The 25828-nt window shown below is 43.6% G+C and overlaps 1 protein-coding gene across 1 annotated transcript in view; it reads right to left on the reverse strand.

Annotated features, from left to right (window-relative positions):
- Positions 1-25828, reverse strand: part of pappa2 (pappalysin 2) — a gene marked incomplete at its 3' end in the record, with an annotated part of 61419 nt that overhangs the window by 21875 nt on the left and 13716 nt on the right. Inside the window, exons 7-20 of the mRNA XM_034555694.1 lie at positions 25054-25207; positions 24512-24704; positions 23442-23575; positions 20086-20268; positions 17794-18097; positions 15059-15187; positions 14870-14955; positions 7699-7895; positions 6190-6297; positions 3530-3665; positions 3223-3397; positions 2207-2272; positions 2011-2107; positions 174-351 (exon numbers count right to left, since the gene is read on the reverse strand). Coding sequence (XP_034411585.1) covers positions 174-351; positions 2011-2107; positions 2207-2272; positions 3223-3397; positions 3530-3665; positions 6190-6297; positions 7699-7895; positions 14870-14955; positions 15059-15187; positions 17794-18097; positions 20086-20268; positions 23442-23575; positions 24512-24704; positions 25054-25207 — 2140 coding nt within the window. The remainder of the gene's footprint in view (positions 1-173; positions 352-2010; positions 2108-2206; positions 2273-3222; positions 3398-3529; positions 3666-6189; positions 6298-7698; positions 7896-14869; positions 14956-15058; positions 15188-17793; positions 18098-20085; positions 20269-23441; positions 23576-24511; positions 24705-25053; positions 25208-25828) is intronic.

Here is a 25828-nt window from a genome sequence, read left to right on the forward strand (position 1 = left end):
TGTAGGCACTATCCGCACGGTTCCACGAGCAGGACAACTCTTTCGTTTTGCTTCAGTTGGCTACATTTCCCATCAACACTGATTGGACGTCCACATAAAAAGGTGGCAAATGTTCCCTTGAACAAACACGACTAGACCAGAACTAATTGACTCGATTAGGACCGATGGCTTACCTTGTAGTATGGATGGTGATCCACAGGTGAAGGAGCACTGTTTCCCAAAGGTGGTCCCCCAGGGGCAGCTGAATATGGCGTGGTAGACGTGAGACTGATCGGGCAGGCCGCAGTCGACAGGCTGACAGCTGACGACGCGATCCCACGAACCGCGGAAGCACTTCAGCTGCGATTCTCTCTGAAACAAAAGAACTTTGTTTGTCTCGTTTCCAAAAGGATTCAAATGGGAACGAGGGGAAGGAAGTGACCAACAAACCCTCTCTACATGACACATTATACATGTAATCACAAAGGTAGCAGGAGGTCCCTGATTTCCTTCTCAATATTTAAGCCTTTGCCTCAACCCTTTGTAATCTTTAGAAGTGATTATTTGTTTTTTTTTGTTTTTTATTTGTGCCCTATTGTCTCCCGGGATTTTCCAGGATTATATTTTATATATAATATATATTAAAGCAAACTAACCAACCACTGAATATTAAGGAGAGCAGATACAGGATTATTAGCTTGATTTCTAAAGCTAAACTACTGATGAATAACACTAAATCCATCTGCTTATAGGGAAGTGGTTTATGATTGATCTGCATGAGGCCCTGTATGACCCATTCATGCAAAGCAACACGGATGCATGTCAGAGAGGGTGTTTTTCCTGATTAATAGATCAAAAGCTGCTCATATTCTGCTGTGCATTACACCGGAAATTGTAAAGAAAAAAAAAGTGTGTGACAGCAATCCCACAATAATAAGCCCTGAATAATTGCTGGACACATCATGTATGTTGATTTGCGGTCTAATCATAACAATAAGCCGTTATTTCTGCGTGAGCTCTTTGTGACACCAACGATGACAGAATATGTACGATGTACGTTGGAAAGCATCAAAGTGCTGCATGAACTTTGAGTTCCCCACTTGGGGCCCCGATGATGCAACTGCCCGTCCGTTCGTTTGTAAAAGACGTCGGCGTGAACGGGAAACGTGTATCATTTGTTTCCTCTGTGTGGACCACATGAAATATGATATATGCTGCTATAGGCTTATAGGCTGCTGGGGGATGTTTTAGGATACACTGAGCACCTATCTCCTCTTCTCTCTCTCCTTATGGATGAATTTACATCTCTCCATTGCACCTTATTAACTCTGCTTCCTCCCCGGAGTCTTTGTGACTTCACGTCTCATAGGGTCCATTAGACCTGGAGGTGTCTGATGCCTGGTGAGCCGGCCTCCCGCGTTGGCCCTGCTGATGCCCCGCCCCCCCTCCTCTCTACATCCTTTTGTTTCATGGATTGGAGTTCCATTCATACATTGTCATATTCATGTAATGTGTTTATGTAACTTTGTAAATGCTGTTCATTCTGTACACATGACATCTATTGCTTTTGTCCATCCGGGGAGAGGGATCCTCTTCTGTTGCTCTCCTGAAGGTTTCTTCCCTTTTTTCCCTGTCAAAGGTTATTTTTGGGGAGTTTTTCCTGATTCGATGTGAGGTCCTGGGACAGGGATGTCGTATGTATACAGATTGTAAAGCCCTCTGAGGCAAATTTGTAATTTGTGATATTGGGCTATACAAAATAAACTGAATTGAATTGAATTGAATGAACCCAGCTACAGGTGTGAAAGCAGCCCCCCCCAAAAAAATGCATCACTAGATATTTTCTTTCTCTCTCTTGCCTCTCAGGAGCAACCTGTTGTCTGTTGGCGTCTTTCTCCTGAGACCACGGTGCACCACTCTTCTGGTAAATAAAACCCAAACCCACTCTTTCTTGCGTCGCATACTTTTGTATCGATCGTAACGTGTCATGATTTGGACATTGCAACACGTGATATATGATTGTCCGTGTACCTGGTGGGGTCGGGTTCCCTTGCTGTCGAGGACAGTGGCGCTGAAACCGCGGTGACACTGGACAGAGCAGTGCGAGGACTTCCCTCCTCCCGTGCACCTGCGGAGACACGGTGATATATCGGTAGTTCTTTCGTTTGCTTCGCTCCGCTCGCTGCAATTGTTCGGGGTTTCATTTCGACGGGGGGGGGGGGCCTACCTGACCGAGGCGTGCTCTAGCTGGGGGGGTCCGCAGCTGTCCAGCTGGCACGGCTCCCGCAAACAGCTGTTTTCAGGGATGGAGAGGGATGAGAGGCAATGAGGGTTAGAGCAAGCAGCTGAAGGAGGCCGAGACGGATCGCTTTTTTCTGGGCAGGCAAATTCAATCTGATTAAATGAAGGTTTTTGTGAGGCTAAAAAAAAGAATTGCTTACTAGTGACCAAAAACGGAACATTTATCTTTTACATATATATATATATAACTGGAGTCAGCGTCGGTTGGAGCTGAAGGCTCCCAAGTTTGGTCATGAAAAGAATCCAGGGGGTGCACAGCACCTCTGCAGCCCGGCTCCTCATCTCTGCTTGAGACTATAGTCCAGTTGCATTGTGGGCAACGCGGGTGACAACGAAGTTAAATTTTTTTTCTTCATTGCAGTGGATAACCTGCAGTTTCAGGCCTGTAAAACATTTTAAAATGCCTATTGGCACAACTAAAGTTACAAAAATAATATATAGAAAAATAATATATAGATATACATATATATATATATGTATATATATATATATATGTATATCTATATATTAGTTTTATTTATGAATATAAAAAGGTTTATATGAGGTTTCCAATGTATTTTGCAAAACATGGTCTTAAATAAATAAACCTTAAACACTAAATACTGAACAAGTAATGGCATCAAACACATATTTTATGTGTTATTTTATATCCACTAGTGATGCAATTAAATATGATAATATTATTTTCCTTTCATTTCATGCAGAAGTACCTCAACTTCAGAACTATTTGTGTTTTTTAACCTTCGCAGTCTGGTGCCCCACCCTCTTTAAGACTTTTGTTTTGACTTTTCAATTTCTTTGTGTGCACACCGCCCTGTGTCTGTGTGTGTGTGTGTGTGTGTGTGTGTGTGTGTGTGTGTGTGTGTGTGTGTGTGTGTGTGAAAGCATGCATGTGTGTGTAGTAGTAGGTAGTTGTGGGAGAGCCCACCCTGTGATGCGCACCCGGTCAGGGCGAAGGAGCTGAAGTGGCAGGACGTCCTCAGGGCCACGCCTCCCACTGCCACAGAGGGGGAGGAGAAGAGGAGAATAACCGAGGCCGTGATGAAGAAGGGTCGAGAGAGGTCATGGGTCACGTTCACCACCAATGGGTTCCGATGGCATGAGAGGTCATGTGTGCCTGGGTGGATGGAAGGGTTTTGAGTAATCCTTTAGCTTTTGAACTTTTTGTTTGTTTGTTTACACTTTGTTGTCCATTCTGTGGTTTGTCATATGATCAAAATACATACAAATCAATACAAGTAAAAAGTACCGAGTGAGTGGTTCTTCCCAGTAGTATCGGACAGGAGGATGGTGGCCGTCCTCCGACACTGCTCCCCGGACCACAACCCATCTGAAGCCAGGTACACCATCACAGAAGCTGCCACTCCGGGATGGACAAATCCCACCTGGATCAATAAAAGAAAACACGGCAATGATTCGATTTGTTGGAAGAAAAAAGAAGAATGATATGAAAAGATATCTTGACTTGCCATTGCAAGAAAAATACTTAAAATAAAAATAATTAGATTAGATAAAATACTTAGTCCTGTGAGATTAGTATGCTGTGGGGTTTTGTCATGTTGAGCCAAACCTTCAGCATGCAGTTGTTTTATATATTGTCTTTATCTTAATATTTGTATAGGGAGTGCAGTTAGTGACAGTGTGGGCTCTATTGTAGTTCTAAAAAGCTAGACATAGTAGAGCAGGGGGCGTGGCTTAGCGAAGGGTCAATTACATTAGACTGAAATCCATGATTCCAAGTTGGCCCCGGCCTCTGCTCTCTATGATGGGACTTCAACTTTTCACGGGCCACCTGTTTTTTTGTTGTTTTTTTTACTATTTATTTATTGATATTTTGATTTTTTTTCAGTTTCACTGAACCCCAAAAAACGTGACAAAACATCGTAAATGACAAAAAGAGGAAAAAAGAAAAGACTGACATAAGTAGAAAATATATAGTAAATTAATAGGGGGTCATCAATCGCTCTTTACACTTATTGATCCATTCTTTTCAGGCCTCTGAGAACATTCCTCATCTTTTCCCTTATATACAGTCCCCTCCTCTCTACCTCCTTCTGTTTCATGGATTGGAGTTCCATTCATACATTGTCATATTCATGTAATGTGTTTATGTATCTTTGTTATGCTATTCATTCTGTACACATGACATCTATTGCTTCTGTCCATCCAGGGAGAGGGATCCTCCTCTGTTGCTCTCCTGAAGGTTTCTTCCCTTTTTTCCCTGTCAAAGGTTATTATTGGGGAGTTTTTCCTGATTCGATGTGAGGTCCTGGGACAGGGATGTCGTATGTGTACAGATTGTAAAGCCCTCTGAGGATAATTTGTAATTTGTGATATTGGGCTATACAAAATAAACTGAAAAACTGAATTTTCCCCAGCGTTGTTCGTGGGACCCTGCTTTGATTCTTAGGAAGAGAGTAAATTTTTCCATAGAGTATATTTCCTCTACAATGGCCAGCCACTGTCGTGGGCATGGAGGGTCACTTTTCATCCAGCTCCTTTTCACTGCCACCTGTTCAGCCGACAGACTGCGGAGGTTTCGTCTTCAAAAGATGGATTTTGGAGTATCACTTTTAGAAAATGAGGAAGGGCTTCCAAAGGAAGAAGTAAGAACTGTCAGATGAGGCGGGGGCGCCTTTAGAGAGCTGGCAAAGATGGGTAAGATAGCTGAACGCTTTTCAGATAAAGTGAGACTCGATACTTCAGGCGAGGGAGGCCTTTCAGAGACAGAAAGAACACGTCGAGTGTTTCAGGGAGAGCCGGCAGATACGGGTGTTATCATGGAGGCCCTTTCAGGCGTTAAAAGAGTCTTCAGGGAGAAGGCGGGCCCTCCAGAGAGGTTGCAGAGACGTGCCCGATGAAGAGAGCGGCCATAAAAGAAGCAAGGAATGTAAAGATGACTGCTTCAACGAAGAAGTGGAATTGATGAGGGGGAAAGAAAAAAAACCAATGTGCGAGGGACCCAGTAACCTGGACAAAAGGTTTTGAAGCGATCACTCAAATCGACAGCTTGCCTATACGCTTCGTCTGAACCTGCAGAGCTGATGGCTGTGGAAAAATTAAATCGCACAACCACGACTAAATATGAGAACCAGACACAGGTCGGGAATGGAAAGCCAGGTCCAAAAGACAAGCTGGGACCTCCCTGGTGAATGTTGGTGCTGCACAGATAAGCAGGGCAATTAACGGCAACAGCAGCTATTGTAATTCTCTTCTAGCGTGTTTAATCATAAGCAAACAATTAGTATGTTGATTTAGGTGATTCATGATATCATAAATAATTTTGTCTTGGTATGCATTTTCTGGAGCCATAATAAAGTATAATTATAAATGATGTATTCCTAATGATTTATTTCTAAATACAAAATGATTCCCTCAGATGCCAGAAATGAAATAACTTATTTTAAGTATTTAATTATGAAAGACACAGTGGAAAGACTTCCACTGTTATCGTCAACTGGTAATGGTCATTATTGAATATTTTGATGATTATTAGCCACTGAGTAAAAAATAGCAAAGACTGCACAAATGTAAATAAAGAATAAGTAGGCGGTTAGTCATGATTTGAGTAATTGTCTACAGATCATTAGTGCCGATAATTTGCAGTTGTCCTTTTTCCTGGAAAAAGAGTAATTCAAGTTAAAAACAAATTTTAATATGCATTTATTAGAACGTTGGGAATGTGTGTGTGGGTGTGTGAGGGTTCAAGCCATGCAGATTGTGTGAGAGGCCCTTTTTTTAAGTATTGGAAGGTGCTGGAAGCTGCTGAAGATGATGGAGTAGCCACCCGCAGTCATTCAGTGGAGGGGAAACCAGATATGAAATGTACACACACACACCCACACACACACACACCCACACACACCCACACACACACACACACACCCACACACACCCACACACACCCACCTTCAGCCAAAATGAATGTTCCAGGTCATTTGTGTCGGACTGGGCTGTGCAGGGGAACCAGGCGTCTGTGGGCAGTTTCTTCCTTTCCAGGTGCTGGTACCTGCAGAGCTTCACACAGAACAAGAGGAATACACAATAACATTAACCAGTCTTGTTTTAATAGGTCACCTAACCGTAGCTCACCTTTTAAGGTGAAAAATAATTCATGTCAAATATGTTAATCCCGTTGGTTCACATGAACTGAATTACAGTTTTGTGCGCTAATTTCATAACTTCCATGGGACTATTTTGTGTGTTGAGAAGAGCCAAATCTTTCCAGCAGTGAAGCGTTTGGTAGTCCGCGTCGACTTTATTCATGATACTTTTGATTTGTTTTGTTTATTGCACCTTTACTCGTACAGCGTGAAAAGTCCCGGGAGATTTGCCAGTTCTGAGACACTGGAACCAGTGTGTCTGACACCGAAAGTCCTCCCATGATAAAGGTGCTGCTTTTGTTTATTGAAGGTTTTAATACGTAGATCAGCAGTTCTGTTTTTAGATTTCAAAAACGATGAACGATATCTAAACGTCTCAACAAACACTTCCATACATGGAGCGATAGAGACATAGTAATAGTGATAATAAAGATGAAGTAAACTAAAAGTTTGTTCAAAATAAATGAATAATAATGAATAACACATAAAAAAACAAACTGAAAATATATTAATAGAATTAAAAACAAATTTGATAAAAAAAAATAAAAAAAATAAGAATGAAATAAAGAGAAAAGGTGATAGAAATAATTCAAATCTAAGTTGAGAATAAGTAAATAAAGCAAAATTAAAATACAATTTAAAGTGGTAAAAAGAAACAATAAAAACAACAAATTTAATGTACAAAGGAGAAGATTAACAATCGGATATTGCTTTTTAAAGTTGAATCATGTCCTCTTCCCATCGGAGCAGCTTTGTTTCTATGCGACCTGCTCATGAGAGGCCCCAGGTGATTGCAGACATTTCGTGAGAGGTGTCCGGGCTGGAAAGTGCCTTTTTTGTGTGTAAAACCAGGATCTTCTTCTTCACTTTGAGCCATTGCTCAGATTGTTAGAACAAAGTGAGCCATGCAGAAAGGGAGAGTGAAAGGCAGAAAGAGCAAACAGGAGACAGAAAGAATGCGAGTGGGCAGAAAGGTTAGAGGCCGAGAAAGAAAGAGGAACATTGACAATTGCCTTCATTTCTCGACAAATAGTGTTTCATGTAAAACTGTTGTACCGTTGTATTATAGCCTGGAATTTGACATGCGTTGTATTGATTTTAATGGACTTGATCTGCACTTTTAATTCGGGCCGGACTATATGGTCGAGATTTCAAGGCGACTGTACAGAGATGATCACAGCTTGTTTCAGAATGGACCCAAAGCTGCTAACATTGTTGGCCCAGAGTCGAAGGTTCCCCACGGCGGCCTCGGCGGGGAGTTTATTGTCATCTGGAAGTCTTTTTTCATGTGCCTGGGGGGGTCGGCGCTTCATACCTTGGTGAGTGACGGCTCCCCGGTGGCGGCGTGGGCGGGACAGCGGTCGGGGTCCTGGTGAGAAGCGGTGGCGGCGGAAGCCCACTGGTCCGTGTAGCCCAAAGGTGTGAAGTAGCCGCAGTCCCGGACGCTGGAGCCCCGCTCGAACTCCTCGCACACGCCGTCGCCGTCGAAGACGTAACAGCGGCTCGGCTCGCCTTGGGGGAGATGGAGAGCAGAATGAGACGGGATGATTTATGAAAGGATATACAGCCTGCTTTCCTAATCTGGCAGGGAACACGCTCATCCCCCATGCTGTTACCCTCCCATCCAAGTCTATTTGTCAGTGAGCCACATTTGAGCAGATCTACTTTGTGTTTTCATTGGCCGCTTGCAACGTCAGCCACGTCAACCCGACCGTATCGGACTCTCCGTGATGTCAACGGGCTGTAAATTAAAAACAAGTGAACTTTGGCTTCAATTAATTGTTGAAGATCGCAACCATTTTTTCGTTCAAGTTAACAGGCGGTAAGAGATGTGTCAGTTAGTTTAGTCCCATGGTCATAAGTCACCAAGCAACAACAGCAGCGCACAGAACTGTCAGAGCAATGATTAAAAGTTCTTCCATGTCTACTAGAAAACAAAACAACAGACAAGAAGGTATTTCTTTTTGCTATTATTATTGGGTCTGATCACTCTTTTTTTTTTATCGACTCAACTTTTATCACCCTTTTAATAATATGTAATAATAACACTAAGCAAAAGGAGTAACATCTAATGCAACATGATACACTGATTTTCACAAAATAAATTTGTTGAAAGGAAAACTCGGGCTGCCAATTAGTTGACCGATTGATTCGTGGGGTGTTGATGGACAAATGCGCTCTGTTGGAGATGTTTCCACATGACTCCATTCATCTGCAGAGAGGATGTTGGGACACTACATTTTGAAATGGTTTCCCCCGGCCTGGTCTATGCTCACAGGGCGTCAAATACCGGTGTGTTGTCATGGCCCTCGGTGTCTGGTACAGGTTTTAAATGGCTTTTTTTAACTCCAGAATATGGCTTGAGCCTATTTGTAATATATCGCCCTGTACATTGCACATCCAACTCGTAACTTCCTTCCCAATATTTTATTATTTCTGCTTGTTTTAACCTATTTACATATTTACAAAAAGCCTCATCGTATTTCGGGCGTGCACTAAAACTATAGCTTAAAACTATAAATGAAGTTAAATCAAATTGATAAGCAGCAGATACAAGAAACATTTAGATTGTGTTGCGGTGTAACTGGTTTAAAACTACACAAGTTACGTGAATTGCGTTGACTTAACTTACGTTAAGTGCATAACCTACACACAGAAAAATGAAGGTGCCGTTTGGAACCAAAAATGGTTCTTCAGAGTGATGCCATAGAATAACCATTTTTGGTTCCACGAAGAACCTTTTAAAACAGGGTTCTTGAAAGAACCATTTCCTTAAATAGTTCTTCAAAGAACCTATAAAGGTGCCTCAAAGAACCTTCAAAAGATGGTTCTATAAGGCACCATTTCTGGTTCCACAAAGAACCTTTAAAACCAGGGTTCTTTAAAGAAATGTATATGATCCCCCACTGTCCGATAACTCAAACATGAATGATAGTTAAAATGGTTCTTCACTAGGTGATGGTTCTTCGTAGAACCACAACGCCTTTTAAAGAACCATTTAAGAACCATTATTTTTCTGTGTGTACACAAGTAAAGCTATGTAACAAACGTGATTATTGTAACCCAAACCACAATGAGCAAACGTTGTCTCCACTGAATTACATTAACCATCTTTTAAGGCTGTTGGTGGTACATGACGAGGTACCACCAACGATATGATACCAACGATAACGATACCAACGATAACGATACCAACGATATGATACCAACGATAACGATACCAACAATAACGATACCAACGATAACGATACCAACGATATGATACCAACGATAACGATACCAACGATATGATACCAACGATAACGATACCAACGATAACGATACCAACGATATGATACCAACGATAACGATACCAACGATAACGATACCAACGATATGATACCAACGATAACGATACCAACAATAACGATACCAACGATAACGATACCAACGATATGATACCAACGATAACGATACCAACGATAACGATACCAACGATATGATACCAACGATAACGATACCAACGATAACGATACCAACGATAACGATACCAACGATATGATACCAACGATAACGATACCAACGATAACGATACCAACGATAACGATACCAACGATATGATACCAACGATAACGATACCAACGATAACGATACCAACGATATGATACCAACGATAACGATACCAACGATAACGATACCAACGATAACGATACCAACGATAACGATACCAACGATAACGATACCAACGATATGATACCAACGATAACGATACCAACGATATGATACCAACGATATGATACCAACGATAACGATACCAACGATAACGATACCAACGATAACGATACCAACGATATGATACCAACGATAACGATACCAACGATAACGATACCAACGATATGATACCAACGATAACGATACCAACAATAACGATACCAACGATAACGATACCAACGATATGATACCAACGATAACGATACCAACGATAACGATACCAACGATATGATACCAACGATAACGATACCAACGATAACGATACCAACGATAACGATACCAACGATAACGATACCAACGATATGATACCAACGATAACGATACCAACGATAACGATACCAACGATATGATACCAACGATAACGATACCAACGATATGATACCAACGATAACGATACCAACGATACCTGTCACGGCTTGGCCGTGACTCACTGTCCCTTTCTCTCTTTTCCTTGTTTGTCCCCTGTTACGTGTGTGTGTGTGTGTGTCTCGTGGGCGTGGCTTCCGGCAACTGGCAATCATCTCCACACCTGCACGTCATCTCCGGCACCTGTCTCCAATCACATCATCAAGTCCTCCCTGTTAAAACACCCTGGCTTCCCTCTCTCCAGTTGCCAGATTATTGCACCATCTACAGTGGTACCTAGACTCTCGGCTTTATTAAGAGACGTACTTTGTTTTGTTCCTGGTGATTTTCTACTCACCCCTATTCCCTGTGCCCAGGAATCCCGTACCTGCATCTCCACTCAGCCGCCGCCGCTCACGCCACCTCACCACTCCATCTACACTCTCCCGGTTCTGTACGAATAAACTGTTTACCTCTACCCAACCTTGCCTCTCCGTGTCTGCGCTTGGGTCCGGCTCAACCGAACCCTCACAGATACCAAGGATATGATACCAAGGATAACGATACCAACGATATGATACCAACGATAACGATACAAACGATAGCGATACCAACGATAACGATACAAACGATAGCGATACCAATGATAACAATAACGATACCAACAATAACGATAACGATACCAACGATACGATATGTGGTTTCATCGCGGTCTTCATCAGTGGTTGGAGTTTACTCACAAAGACCACTTTTGTTGAGTTTGGTAGTTTGAAAGTCAGAGCATTTCATTAGTTTTGTTCTGCTTTGATCAAATTAGTGTTTCCAACGTCTAAGGTCTTTTGGCTTGATTTTGTTAAATTTGGTGTCAGTTATCTAGCAGCAATGTTCACAGTCTGTAGTTATTTATTCAACCAGGAAAAGCCTCATTGAGATTAAAAATCTCCTTTTATAAGAGTGCCCTGGCCAAGACAGCAGTAGCACATTAAACAAAGTTCCAGACCAAAAATAAGACTCAAGTCATCACATCCCAGTTTGAAATAAACAAAAACAACGTTATAGTGCAACAGACATGACAGAATGTGCTCCTTTGCCAGCAGGATTTCTGAGTCAAAGTGTAAAGATCTTTTAATTGAAGCAGGACAAAGTGACACGGTTGCACCTGAACTATGAGCAATGAACATAAGTGCAATAGAGTACGGGCATGACACAATGTGCCACACAAGACTAGCTTGTAATGCAGCAGCTATTTGTGAAGAAAGGGCGTAAAACATCAAGGCTCTTTGAAGTCTTTTTAATTCCAAGTCTGCATATCTAGCGAGCCTCACTAAAGAGGACGACCTGACAATCCTTGACTTCGCGTTAGGACCATCTGTTTTTGATCTGAGGTCTGCAATGCTGTAATCATCATGCAATTTAAACTTCATTTAAGCAGGCAGTTAAAAGGACAAGTCATAGAATCTATTAAAAAGAAAATACTAAATAGTCTGTGACGAGGTGATCATAAAAGCAGCCGGTGTGGTTACTGCAGAACTATGGTACGTTCCATTACCACAACCAGAGCAAGAGCAAGGCCATTTGGCAGATTCAGAGTTAACTGGGTCAAGCAAACGTGGTGAGAAAACCCAAACAAATACCCTACCTATGACTAACAAGTACAACTGAATAATTGGTTTTAAGTGTTGCAATTTGTGAAGAAAAAAAAACGTTGTTTTCAGACTCTAGTCATGATGTCTGTTATTGTAAAACAAGAGATGTAATCGCTTCAGTCACGAGATGGCTAGCCTTGGCTGGGAGGAGAGGAAAAGGTGGTGGGAGGGGGGGGTCTGACAAATAAATTGACTAGGTGATGGACATTCGAACCCTTACACACGACCCAGCTGCTCGGGGGGAACAACACATGGCCTAAAAAGGAAGCATCTTAGCATCATCTCGCCAAAATCGCACCAAGAAAAAAAAAGAAAAGAATGGATGTTATAAAGCCACTTATTCAACTGAGCTTTTCCAAGGCTTCGGCGGGACATCGCATACCACAACGGCAGAGCTGCTTTTTCTCGTCTCATCCAAACCTTCATCTCAATGAGAAACGGGGACATTCGTGGAACACGCACGGGCGTGACGTGTGCGCGATGAGGCTCTCAGTCGCCTCTCAGTCGCCTCTCAGTCGCTTTCGTAAACTTCAACGCGACGGAAAGAATATGTGCCGGCAAACGGTCCGCGTTCTCAAGGCTATCCGGCCTGGCTTTACGCCGCCATAGCTGGACGGCGATGGGGGCGGCTACTGGTATTCCTTACACATGATGGGAAAAGGTGGAAGAAGCCACAATCCAGCGTTAATAACGCTGTGTTCATCTGCAGGGTGAGAGCCCCCAACAGGTGAACAGTAACTCTATCTTGAACCCCCAGCGAGTGAGTTTCTTCTGGCACCCTCGCAAATTAAATCAGTTCCTTAATGCCTCTCGTCTTGCCATAAATGTCAAGTTGTTCGTTCTGGGAACGAGTCGTGCTTTCGTGCCTAAACGTTCACCGACTGTTAACCTGGCCCGTGCCCAAACCGCTATTGTTCTTTCAAGCTTCATGTTGGGTGTAAAATAAATAATCCCCCCTACACACACACACAAATCAAAACAGTTTCTTAATGTTTCTCGTCTTGCCATAAATGTCAAGTTGTTCATTCTGGGAACAAGTCATGCTTTTTTTTTTGCCTGAACCCTCGCCGAACGTTAACCTGGCCTACACCCTAACCAAGTTCTTTCAAGCTCCATGTTGGGTGTAAAATAAATTATGACCTCCTGTCCCCCCCCCCCCCACCCCCTCATGACCTCCTGTCCCTCAGCTGAGGTGTCAATAGTCAGAAGCAAAAGCTTTCGCAGCTGGGGAGAGCTCGTATTCCTTACTTTACATAAATCGTATCAAATAAAATGGGAACAAAATGTCTCAAACAAAACTGTAATTGCAAGCTTTAACAAAAAGCCACAACATAATCTTTGATGTAAATCAATGCGCTCAATTCAACAATATTCCCGAGTCCGTGTCGACCGCTTGAAGATATTAAAGGGAACATGTCCACATGTGTTTGGAGTGATTTTCTCTGCCCGCCTAACGTCAAAAGGGCTCAGATGTCCAAACTCACTTTTCACCCCTCCGCTCATCTGTTTCCTCTTAGCTTGCGGCGATGCTGCCATTACAGTTTTTCTCAATTGCTAAAACACTAAAACCCATTGGCTGAACACAGTTCTCTCTTGCCTGAGCTCATTTAGCTAATTGTGCAGTCTGTTGTCAATACCGTAAACTATTTTACATGGTAAAACACAATTTGCAGATCTCACTTAGACTTTTCAGCAAAACTCTAAACACATTCTCAGTCTCAAAACACATTCTGCACTCTAATGCACATCAAATACAAATAGAGAAAACATGTCATTGACACAATCACTCAAAATTGATTTCACTTCAAATGATGTGACACGACCAATATAAGTGCTCTGGCCTGACCAGCCCAAAGACAAGAAGAAGCACATCGATGACATGTTGACTCCTTTGATTGTTGTCCCTTTTACTGTAGTATTGTATACTGTAGTAGGCCTACAGTGCATTGTAGGCTGTATAATGTACAATAAACAAATTGTATGGCCTTGAACATCGTGCTTTCTATTTGTTACAGTAACAGTACTGACTGCTCAATAGATTTTGACTGGTTGCAGGTTCATATCAACAAAGAACAAGAATCACAGTATCACAGAGACAAAGGACACGTTTGTGAGCTGCAGGGTACAGTACTGTAACAATAGGGGTACAAGGAGGAGGAAGAACAAAAGAAAGAGCAAAGCACAGTAGTCATTTCTGATCAATTTTGAGCTACTGTAATAAAACATGTTTTCGTTCATATGAAATTTGTTTTTGAGATTAAAAATCTACTTCTCCCTGAGAACTATATGTTTTGAACAATGTGTTTTCTATTTATTGGTGTATTGTTTACTGACTGCTTGATAGTGTATATTATTTTGATCACTTTGTCTACGATTTGAGAGCAGTGTTTGAGCACAGGTAAATCTGTTTTGAGGTCGAAAGTTTCATTTTGCAAGAGGACTCAGAGGTTTTGTGTTTACAGTTTTGAGAAAATGGGTGACCGTTTCAAGAAATGTGTCTTAGCAATCGAGAAAAACTGTAATGGCCTGTGGAATCGGTTCAATCCTGAAGCTTTTAGGTCTTGTAAATGAAATTCGATTGCCTTGAATGTTCCTCTCCTTGCTGCTGCATGTCCAAAATGAGAGATTTCGCCGCTCTGACACTAAAAGTTGCTATGGTGCTCACGTTTCACGTGTCAGAGAGAGAAGATCTGGTGGGTGTGATGAACGTGGAAACTGTCCCGCAGTGGAGTGAATCTCACTCACCGTTGCAGTTGAAGCTCGTCTCCTTTTGGCATTTCTTGGAACAGCCGTCGCCGTCCAACAGATTGCTGTCGTCACACTCTTCTGTCCTGCAGAGAGAGAGAGAGAGAGAGAGAGAACCCATCACCACCACCATCTGTATTCCCCACGTCGTCTACGCTGACCATGTGGATTAAGTGGTGTTCAACAGACCCCTGTGTGAGGCCGTCTCCGCAGTAGGACTGCCCGTGGGTGTAGAGGAGAGGTGAGGAGAGATCGCTGAGGAGACCGTCTGCTTCCACTTGGATCGTGTACTGGTACTTGACCCCCTGCCTTACAGAGCTGGAGAGGAGAGGAAAACAGAAGAAGAGGAAATGAGACAAGTGGAGAGGATGAGGAGAAGAGAAGAAAGGAAAAGGGGAGGAGATGAGAGGAAAGGAAAGGGGACCGGAGGAAAGGAGTGGAAACAGAGGAAATGAGACAAGTGGAGAGGAAGAGAGGAGAGAAGACGAGATAAGAGGAGATGGCACAGAAGGAAAGGGGCAGAAACAGAAGGAGAGGAGAATAGAGGAGATGAGATGAGGCAGGAAGAGAGGAAACAGAGGGAGAGGAAATGAGAGGGAGTGGGGAGAAGGAGAGGAGAGAAGACGAGATACGAGGAGATGGGACAGGAGGAGAGCAGAGAGACAAGATCAGAGGAGAGGAAACACAAGGAGAGGAAATGAGAGAAGTGGAGAGGTGGGGGGAGAAGATGAAATAAGAGGGGGGGGACAGCAGACAGGAGAGGAAACGGGAAGAGGGGAGACGAGAGGAGAGAAGATAAGACAAGAGGAGACAGGAGGAGACAAGACAGGAAGAGATGGGAGGAGAAGAGGAGAGCAGACGAGATGAGAGGAAACAGGAAGAGAGGAGACAAGAGGAGATAAGATGAGGAAAGAGCAGAAAAGAGGCGAGGGAACAAGGTTTTGTGATTGCTTACAACTGTAAATTAAAAAAAATGAATAATTGGCATAATAAAGTTATTAAGGTCTGTTCTGTTTTATCGCGGAGCTGTGTGCCAGGTTCTGGCTGCTTTGTGGTAAAGAATGATCCTATTAATCTTTACAGGCTTGATGATTGATACCGATTGACTCACGCCAAACGAAACGTGTAGAGAATGACCTCAATGTCTGGCAGCATTACTCACTTGGTGCTGTGGAGAGAGGAAGCATTTTATTTGCAGTATGTATCCCCCCACACACACACTTGCACACACTCCCCCCACCCCCTAAATGAATCAATTCTGCATTAATCCGAATGGACTTTGCAAACAGCGGCTCGTGGGATCGCAGCACCCAAAGTGGAATCCAGTGGCTCCCATCTGTCACCTTGCGGTGTCCCATGACCTCACAGCCCCGCCGCAGACAGTGTCTGTGGCGATACCGAGGCTCCAGTGTCGGGACTATCGATCTGCTTTCGGTGAGTGCCGTCTATAAGAAGAGCCCTCATCCCTATGTGTCTGTATCCGTCCTGTGCCTAAGTTAGGACTGAGGTCTGTCCGGTTCCTCCAGACTCCCCGTTATTCATTATGGATCGGGAGAGGACGTGAAGGACTTGAAACCCATATTTTGGAAACACTTTGGGTCTTGTGGAGGATGAAGAACGAGAGGTGCACCTGGTTAACATGCTGCTGTGGGCATGATCGTCGCTCTGGGAAAGTGACAGCAATCGTCAGACGCAGCGCCATGTGGGCGAGGAGGGGGGGGAACACACCAGTGGAGGGATTACGTTCCGAAACCAACAATCTGACATTCACACCCACTTCGGGCTGCCATTGAACACAATAAATGCAGGAGAGAGAAATAAAAATGTGTCCCCCCCCCCATGTGCTGTGCCCTTCCTCCCCCTTCGCCCCTCCTCCCCTCACCTACAGTATCCTTACTCTTTCTCCTCAAACCCCTAAGCGCTCCCACATCAATCTTTTGCGTCTCTCGTACGCGGTATATATATCGTTTTCCGATCCCCCCCCCCCCCCCCCCCCCACACCTCCTCGCTTCCTTTTCATCTTCCCCTCCTCTCGGTTTTCGTCTTCCAAACTCTTTGCTCTCAAACACTCTCTTCTACTCACATCAACCCCTCTCTGCCCTCTTCAGTCCCACATAACTTAATTCCCAGCGGATCTTACATCTTTTTGCACTTAGACACACAGCTTGTGTAACGCGGTAGAAGTGTTTGCTGAAAAATAAACTTTTGTCCCTTTCTTTGAAGCTGTGTCCAACCTCGCATCTCTACCTTGCACTGCAAAAGAGCGACAGAACTTTAGTTGTTTTGGAAAATTGCCACGACATATGAACATCAAATGAGCTGCAATCATGTGACATAACTGCCATGTCCTTGCGGCTATTTAGTGAGATACAAAAACTGGCTGTTACATTTGGATTCCGGTAATCATTTGGACACCCAGCAATACGAGACGGGACGCTGGACAAACTTGTTCAACTTCAGCCCCGAAACGTCAGCACGCTTTTGATCGAGTGTATGGTTGTTGAAACCGATTTGGATCAGTAGCCACAGCTCCACATCCCCATGCTGGAAACATTTTGCGTTAGGAGCTTTCCTAACAGAACCAGACCCAAACAGTTTAGAGACCGATAACTGTGGATTAGCAGATCTGAGAACACTCACACACACACACACACACACGCAGAGAAAATGCTTGGAAACTTAAACTCCTTGTTGCCCCTAAATAACTTGATTTTTGTGATTATTTTTCCTCTAAAGCTGCTGCTATCTGACAAGGAAGTGTGTGTGTGTGTGTGCATGTGTGCGTGTGTGTGTGTGTACCCAGCAACTGCGCCTCAGAGGTACCCCTGTGTTATTCACACGATTCCCATTACATCACATATTGCGGCCACATCTACATGTTTTGGGTTTATTCTCCACTGTTACAATGAAATTAGGGCACCGACCTGTCAGTGAACGTCTGCTGGCTCTGAGGCGGGGGGGGTTCGCCGGCGAAAGGCGGCTGCCGGCGAATCCCGTACAGCAGAGGGTGGCAGCCGGAGCACTGGGCGCTGCCGGGGGCCGAGGACAACATGGCGGCGTCGACCTCCATCTTCTCGTCGAAGGTGCACAGTTTGATGGCGGCGATGGCGGCACCGCGGGTGTCCAGGCGCAGCGTGAAGGGCATGTCACAGAAGACGTGCTGGGGTCCCAGGCTGACGCTTTTCCCCGCGTCCGTGATCAGCTCCACGTTGGCCACGGCCGGGTTGTCTGGGACGAGGGAAACACAGAGGTCAAATATGCCTGCAGGTATTCTTATGTGCAGAGGTTACATTTGGAACATCTCATACATAAAGATAAATAAAAAAAGACCAAAGAATGTCCATAAGAATTGTCAGGGATGAGTCCCAATGATCATATTTGCCATGAGCAACATCCAATGACAGTGCTTAACATTCTTAAAACTTACTGGGAAAACTCATCAGTTCGATTCTGTTCGCTTTTGCCAGTGTTAGGTTGTAGTGGATTTTATATATATTTGCACATGTAGATAAGAGAAGTTTGTTTTAAATTAATACATAAAGAAAGATATGATAATTAATTTGGGATATTATGAGGAATATTCTGGAGGAATGTATTATGAAACATAAGAGAGGATCACTGTTTTATTATTCTGTTTTAATGACAAATGTAATGATTAACTGTATGATGCATGAGAATGAATGAATGTTTTATTGTTTAGACAATAGTTGAAATGGATGCCGATTGAAACCTAATGTGTTGCTTTTATTCTGAAGGCAGGATAATAGGGTTTTATTGTGAAGGGGAACTTCCTGTCCTTGACCGGAAGAGTGAGCTTTGACCCCGCTAGTTTATCAATTGGCTTAGCGAACAGAACTGCGGCATCCTTTGAACTGACCAATGGAACTAACCTTGAGGTGTGAATTCATTTGCATGACCATACTAACGACCGAGCATTTGTTCTGGGGAGACATGGTTCTACTGGTCTGGAGACATGGTTCTACTGGTCTGGAGACATGGTTCTACTGGTCTGGAGACATGGTTCTACTGGTCTGGAGACTCGAGACAGCCCCGGTCTGTGGCTCCCTGGGAGCTGCACTCCGTCTGTGGAGAGTTCCTCCTTTCTGGCCCCACGATCGTGAACGCTACATGAGTATTATCTTTGCCATTAAATATTGTTAAACTTTAACTCATTGAATCCTGAATTTCCTGCGGCCACGGGACCCGGAGCTTTGAACACGAATCTTACACCAGCTAAGCTAGAACTCAGATATTCGTCCCTCACAATCCTCACCACACATTGTTGAAGCTTCCGGTCTCTTCTACCTAAAAACAATGCTCGTAGATATCCCACGAAATGATTTGGGATGTTATCCACGTCATTACGGACGAGGAAGCACAGTTGGGGAATGGAGGTGGGTGGGTCCAGCGGCCTTTCAAACCAGGAGGCCGCAAGTCCCCGTGTGAAATGAGAAGTCAACGTTTTTGTCACTTCATCGAATAAAAAATAATCAAAAACAAATTTTGTGCACAAAATCCAAACTGGTTACAAAACCAAAGGGTCAATTTGCCACTTCTTGTGTTAGTGTCCGATTGGTGTTGATGGTAAATGTAGACAATTGAAGCAATAACAACAAAAAATCCCTGGTGAGTGCTATATTAATAGAGAAAGCCCAGTTTGTCCTCCAATAGGGAAGATCGGCGGTTCGATCCCAGGCTCCGGATCCTCCTGTCTGCGTCGGAGTGCCCTTGGGCAAGACACTGAACCCCAAACTGTGTGAATGGGTGTGAATGTGACTGTTCCTGATGGGCCTTTGCCATCACTGTGTGAATGGGTGAATTTGTTCAGGAATCCATCAACTACATTTCCCATCAACACTGATTGTATATACGTTTTTGTGAGTGACGCCGGATACGTCTCTGGCAGTGGCAGCTACCTGTCAATCACAGTAAGTCCGCCCTAAAGTATACCCTGATTTATGGTCAAAATGAATCTAAATGGACCATAATATACTGAATGTACATCATGCTGTATTGAAGAAGACTAATAACTGGAGATTGCGACCATAAACTCGTGTTAATAATATTTACTGAGGGAATAAAATCAAATGAGACGTAGAGCTATCTTCTCATAGACTCCCTGCTGGTAAGTAGAGATAATGCACGTTTTAAGACCCCATCGGCTTCCCTCATCAGAAGCGCAGGTTGCCACCTGCTCGCGATGGAGTGACACTTACTGGAAGAGACGTAGGTGACCCAGAGGGTGAGTGTGTGTGGAACGATAGGGTGGAGGAACCTCAGTGTGAGCGTGCAGCCCTCCGTGTCGGGACACGGCGAGGTCAAGTTGGTGTCATAAAGGCTGAGCTCGGGACTCCAGGCCTGGAGGCTGGGATCGCAGGGCTGCTCCACGTCAGGCGGGCCTGGGGGTTCAATGACATCACACGGACACACGCATCAGTATTCATGCATTGCATCATGTGTCGTGACATTCTCCTGTGTATCAGATTTGGAAGGTGGCTCAGCACCGACTTGCTACCTAGAACTGCAATGACCAGCGGATAGTCCTGATCAAGCAGATTAGTGGAGTTTTAGTCTTAATAAATAATCCCTCCGATTAAGAGGTTCTTCTCATTTTTTTTGTCTTTAATAGCAACTAATTTAACAAAGGTGTCAGTATTACTTTTAACAGTTAACAGCAAACCCTGAGCGCAGAATTTTCCAGTTGAGTGCGAAAGAGAGTCATGCTCCCTTCCTTAAAACATGGCACGCATTCAGAAATGCAGTAGTAACACCATTACAGACGGCAAAATGAGTTGATAATTGTTAGTGTTAGTAATTAGCACAATGGAATTACATTGTAGCAGTTTTATTGACAGCTGTGTCCCAGAAAGCCAAATAAAAATCCGGAGTGTAATGAGGTGTTACACATTTCACACCGTCTGAAGCACAATGGATTGCCACATGTACGCCAGCTAAATGATGTCGAGATTGGCCTAAATTAGCATGAAAAATGAACCATAACCGTAAATTGTTGCCATTAGTTTCTGCATTTTCCAGCGACTAACGGTGCGAGACGTATTAATAAAGATCGTCCGTTTCTGCCACACGTCTCTTGGCTCCACTGAAATACCGAGTCTGCAAAGAAGCACTGAATTCCTTACTTTATTTGTATTTTTTTTATTCGAAGATTCTATTGAGGTTTTTTTTTTCGAATGAAGCTTGAAGCTGTCAGTGGTCATATTTTATGACGTCATCACCCTAAAAAAAAAATGTTTAAATCCTCAGTTTGAATACAGATTCATCGGATTATTTTTTTTTTAATCGTTTTTAAATGAATATAATGCTTTTAAATGAATATAATGTTTTTAAATTAATATAATGCCAAGAAGAACTGATTGTGGAAAGACTAAACGCCAACAAATATGTATTGAAGCCACAGGTATAAGAGGCATTGAAAATGATTGTGGGACAATATTCAATGAATAGTCAATGTCATTCCATTGCTTTCCACCTTGCATTAGTCCAGAGTCCAGACTTGACTGAGAGACTAGAAAGTCATTGCCTACTTTTACAATAATTTGCGCCTATAATAAGGGCCAATCATTGATTTCTAATGTGCTATTCTGTCCATTCCTGATGCCAAATGTCCATTGGATTCAATGAGAAGATGATGTTGCTAGACGAGTATATATAAATAACATGCTAACATGTTTTGCCAGAACAACTTTAGAAGATCATAATATATTATATTATATATTCCACCACTCCCAAGTAGCCAAAAAATGTATGAATGCAGCTTCACGGTTTCCAATGGATGGTCAAGATTTCTAGTCATATGGATTGTTTGCATCCCAAAATCATTATAATCCCAAAAGTATCTAGATGCCTTTAAGTGTGTTGTATTTCAATACTTCATAGATATTCATCAAAATACTTACAGCGTCAACTATCCCATGCTTCTTGTGTGGTTTGTGGTTTCTTGACATACTTTCCATGCTCATATTTTGACAGTGTTTACGTTCAGTGTTTTTTGATATTTCTGTTTATGTTCTTTCTTCCGCTTTACTTCTTACTTCACCTAGATTATTACTTTTGCTGCAGCCACAACTCATTTCCTTTCATATCATACATCATCTCCTCTCTTCTCACATCTCGCCGTACAGATTGCAGCACGGCGAACGGCGTGACGCACCTACTCTAAACGCTTTCATTTGTGAATTATTAACCACTTTAATGCTGAATGCTGCACATAAACCAATACGACCCTTCTCAGTGGGATCTCAGGCTCCTGAAACAGGCGAAAACCTCGAACCTGTCAACGTTGTGGCACAGGCGACGTTGTTTGGGAAATGTGAGAGGACAATTTTTGCCAACTATTCGAGCCAACAGTGTATTGCCATTTTGCGTTGCCAGCCTTGATATCCGCATATAATTTGTCCAATTCTTCCCCCCACCCCCCTTCTCCTTCGCTTTCCCTGCTGAGGGAGATATTGCCCATCTCCGTTGGCTGACGAAGTGACCCTGTGAATCGCCCTCTTTAGTGAGTGAAAAGGGAGCCGGGGGAAGCCAGCAGACTGGCTGTCTCCTCAGCTGTGTGCATACCACTGTTTGGAGTAAGACTGTAATTGACTCTTTATCATCATTACGGTCCCGCAGCGACGGAGAGGGAGCCGTAATCCCCCCTGTTCCTCCTCTGCCCGCTTGTTTTCAAAGCGTAAATTCCAGCCGAGGATTTCCACATACTTGGGTAGAGTTTCCGCGGAGGGGAAGGAGGGCGTTATTGTGCTCGCAGGATCTTTCTTTCTCTCTATCACTTTCGCTCTCTTTGCTTTCTTGTGTTTCTTTTTTTTTTCTCTTCTTGTTGTTTCCCCCCCCCCCTTTACCCCGACATCTCATGCCAAAGGGGCCCGGGCTTCTGCAGAAATGATGATTGGAATAACAGGGACCATGTGCTTACATGACGCGTAACGTCTCAAAGTACAGTGCTACAAGATTCTTTTTTGTTTATGACTGAGGTTCAACGTTTGAACAGCACCCAAACATGAACCCGAGTAGACGGCTCGCCTCATAATCCTCGTTCTCGCTCTGGCTAAAACAAGACAGAGACAGAGGGAGCTCTGTAGCGGGAGGGCAATTATCATTTAATGATTTTCTGCTTTGTCGTCATCCAGGAGCCATTAGCCTCGCACGCACCTGAAGTTTACAGGGGAGAGACGTGTGTGTGTGTGTGTGTGTGTGTGTGCGTGCGTGTGTTTGTGTGTGATCTGCAGCGTGGAAACGAGAGACAGAAGTAGAACCCAAAAGGACACAAAAGGACCTGAAAAAACCATCACATTCCTCACTCGACAATAATCATTGACAGTGAAGAGTGTGTGGGGCGGAGAACTCGGGGTCAGCTGCAGATTTTTAGGGATGAGAGAGGAGTAATCAACCAATTGGCTTCCTCGCCCTCTCCTGGTTTGCATTTCAACAGTGGAAAAGTAATCTATGTTGATCAAGTGATTCATCAGAAAGAAGCGGCGCATTAAGAAAAGGGCGTTGCATCAAGGAGAATGCTACGATCCAGATCCACACGCGGTGATTTCTGACTGACCGACTGCCTCCTCGGGTGTCCAGTAGCCCGACGTGTCACAGATGCGCGGCGAGGTGGCCTCGGAGGCGTACTGGTGGAAGACGCCATCCGTCTCACAGTCTGCACAGTTGACACCAGACACTGGGAAGGAGGAGCTGGGACACGAGGAAACAGAGTTGCCGATTAGGGAACATCCCACTTTGTCTTTCACAAATATGTCTCTTTCGAGACCTTTTTAAAAAAAAAAATGTTTTCTACTCTCTCGATGGACAAAGCCAGAAAGCTGAAGGAGGGCAGACACACAGGTGAAGTAGAGTGGGACGACCTGAATACGTGACAGCGGGCCAACAAGACCTTCGTCATCTCAAAAAGCTTTGTGTTTTGCCCAGATGTTGAGAATCCCCTCATCTGTAGCACACAGGCCACTTGTAATCAATACATGAACTGAGGAAGTATGACGTGACCACCTTCTAAGTGTCTTTGTTCAGGTGGTCATCGTGCACTGGTAAATACAAAACATTAACCAATTTAAAAAGTACTGGGAGTACTGGGCACTAACTCCCGCAGTGCGTTTTGAATCACCAGGCATTACATGTTAACCAGCCATTACACTGTTTGCCAGGTGCCCGCAATGTTTTATGACATCATTTGTATTGCAAACCTGGTTATCTTCCCTGAGATGATGTCATGATGCCAACTTTCCGGTGACAAACTTTGAACTTGTTAACGAGGAGCCACTGAATGCACCTTTTGTCCCAGCAGACTCAGGTCCATCCTGGCGTGTGTGGTCCAGAAAAGCAGTGGGTTTATGGTGGGACTGAGCTGGCATCTAAGTTGTCATTTACTTGTGAAGAGGCAACACATTGCCGGCATTGTTGTCACTCATGGCAAGGGCAGTCCTTCGTTAATTCTGCACTGCATGAGTCAAGTAGTAACATATCTAACTATAAAGACTACTGTCCATCTAATCTTGCTGGGGACCCAAGGACGTGCGGTTCAAAAAAACACATTTGAACAATATACCTCAGATAACAGACATAACTCAATTTGAAAAGGTCAAATATTTAAATGAAGAACCCATGCAACCGTACCTCTGATAAAGTGGTCCCCTTATAGGTGGCAGCCAATAGATAGAGACAGAATCCGGACTCTGGTCCGTCACTATGGGGGCCAGAGGGATGGGGGCAGGTTGCAGCTCCGTCAGCCAGTTCTGGTAGACCAAGTCCAGATAACAGTGCATCCGGGCCACTTGGTTGGGTGTGAAATGATTGGTGCAGTTGTCATCTGCAACGCAACCAAAAGAAAGTCCAGGTAATCATCATGGAAAATAAAAATCTTCAGCTAAAAATGTATTTTTGGAGTCCTCACAAAACACATTTTGAAAAGGTAATGCAAGTTGTTTGTATGAAGTATATGTAGTAGTGTGTGGTTGTCAAGAGCCTTGTTTCTTTTCACTTGATATGAGGACATGTCATACCATGTCCCCAACAAATGATATGGATTTAAGACCAAGTTGTAACCAAGAACCAAGTGTTTGGTATTTCTGGATTTTATCTTGCACAAAAAAAAGCACAGTTTCTCATTTTTTCATTTCTGACAGTACACTCGCTGTTAATTGTATTATCCACCGTACCTGTGTAACTCATGTAATTGCTATAAGGGGTGCCGTGGTACATGGTGAGTCCACAGCTGTCATTGACCGCACCGGGGTCTTTGCATGCTTTGGATTTGGGTGTCGGTGCGGTGTCAGCACACAGATCTCCTGTCTCCATGGATGCGGTGGTCTCCTGCAAGTGCATATGACAGAACCACTCGCAAATGATCACAGAAGAGGGCAAAGCTCTATCATGTATATACTTTACAGACAGCAGACATTGAAAATAGTTTCATACAAAGAACGTTGTGGAGACCCTTTCCCACATAAAGTAGCATTTCGGATCAGACAATATACTGTATGATGTGTGTTACGACCCACATCAGCTGTTGTTTGGTAGTGACCTCTAATGGCTGTGCTAATTATGACGGGAGCGAAGGAGGAAGTCAGGCGACGAGTCATTTTAGGTCAACGTTAATTTACGGAACCGACGTACGTATGTCCGTTGGTTTTTGCTCGTCGCCGTCTTGTGGTGGAGCTAAGTACAACGGAGCACTGAATACGACATCTTTAGGTGACCAAAATGTAACAATGAACTTTCATGAGGTGAAAACACACACTGTGAAAGTGTTGAAGTTCTGAGATGAAAATACGGAAAACACCCTGACCGGAAAACCCATTGGTAGCGACCTGTCAATCACAAGGTAGCCACGTCTTAAAGCATACTCCACCTCATGGTCTATTTGACTCTAAATGGTACCATAATTTACTAAATGAACATCATGCTGTATTGAAGAAGACTTAAACCAAGTCA

Source organism: Cyclopterus lumpus, chromosome 17 (assembly GCF_009769545.1).
Source record: "Cyclopterus lumpus isolate fCycLum1 chromosome 17, fCycLum1.pri, whole genome shotgun sequence".
NCBI classification, from domain to species: Eukaryota; Metazoa; Chordata; class Actinopteri; order Perciformes; family Cyclopteridae; genus Cyclopterus; species Cyclopterus lumpus.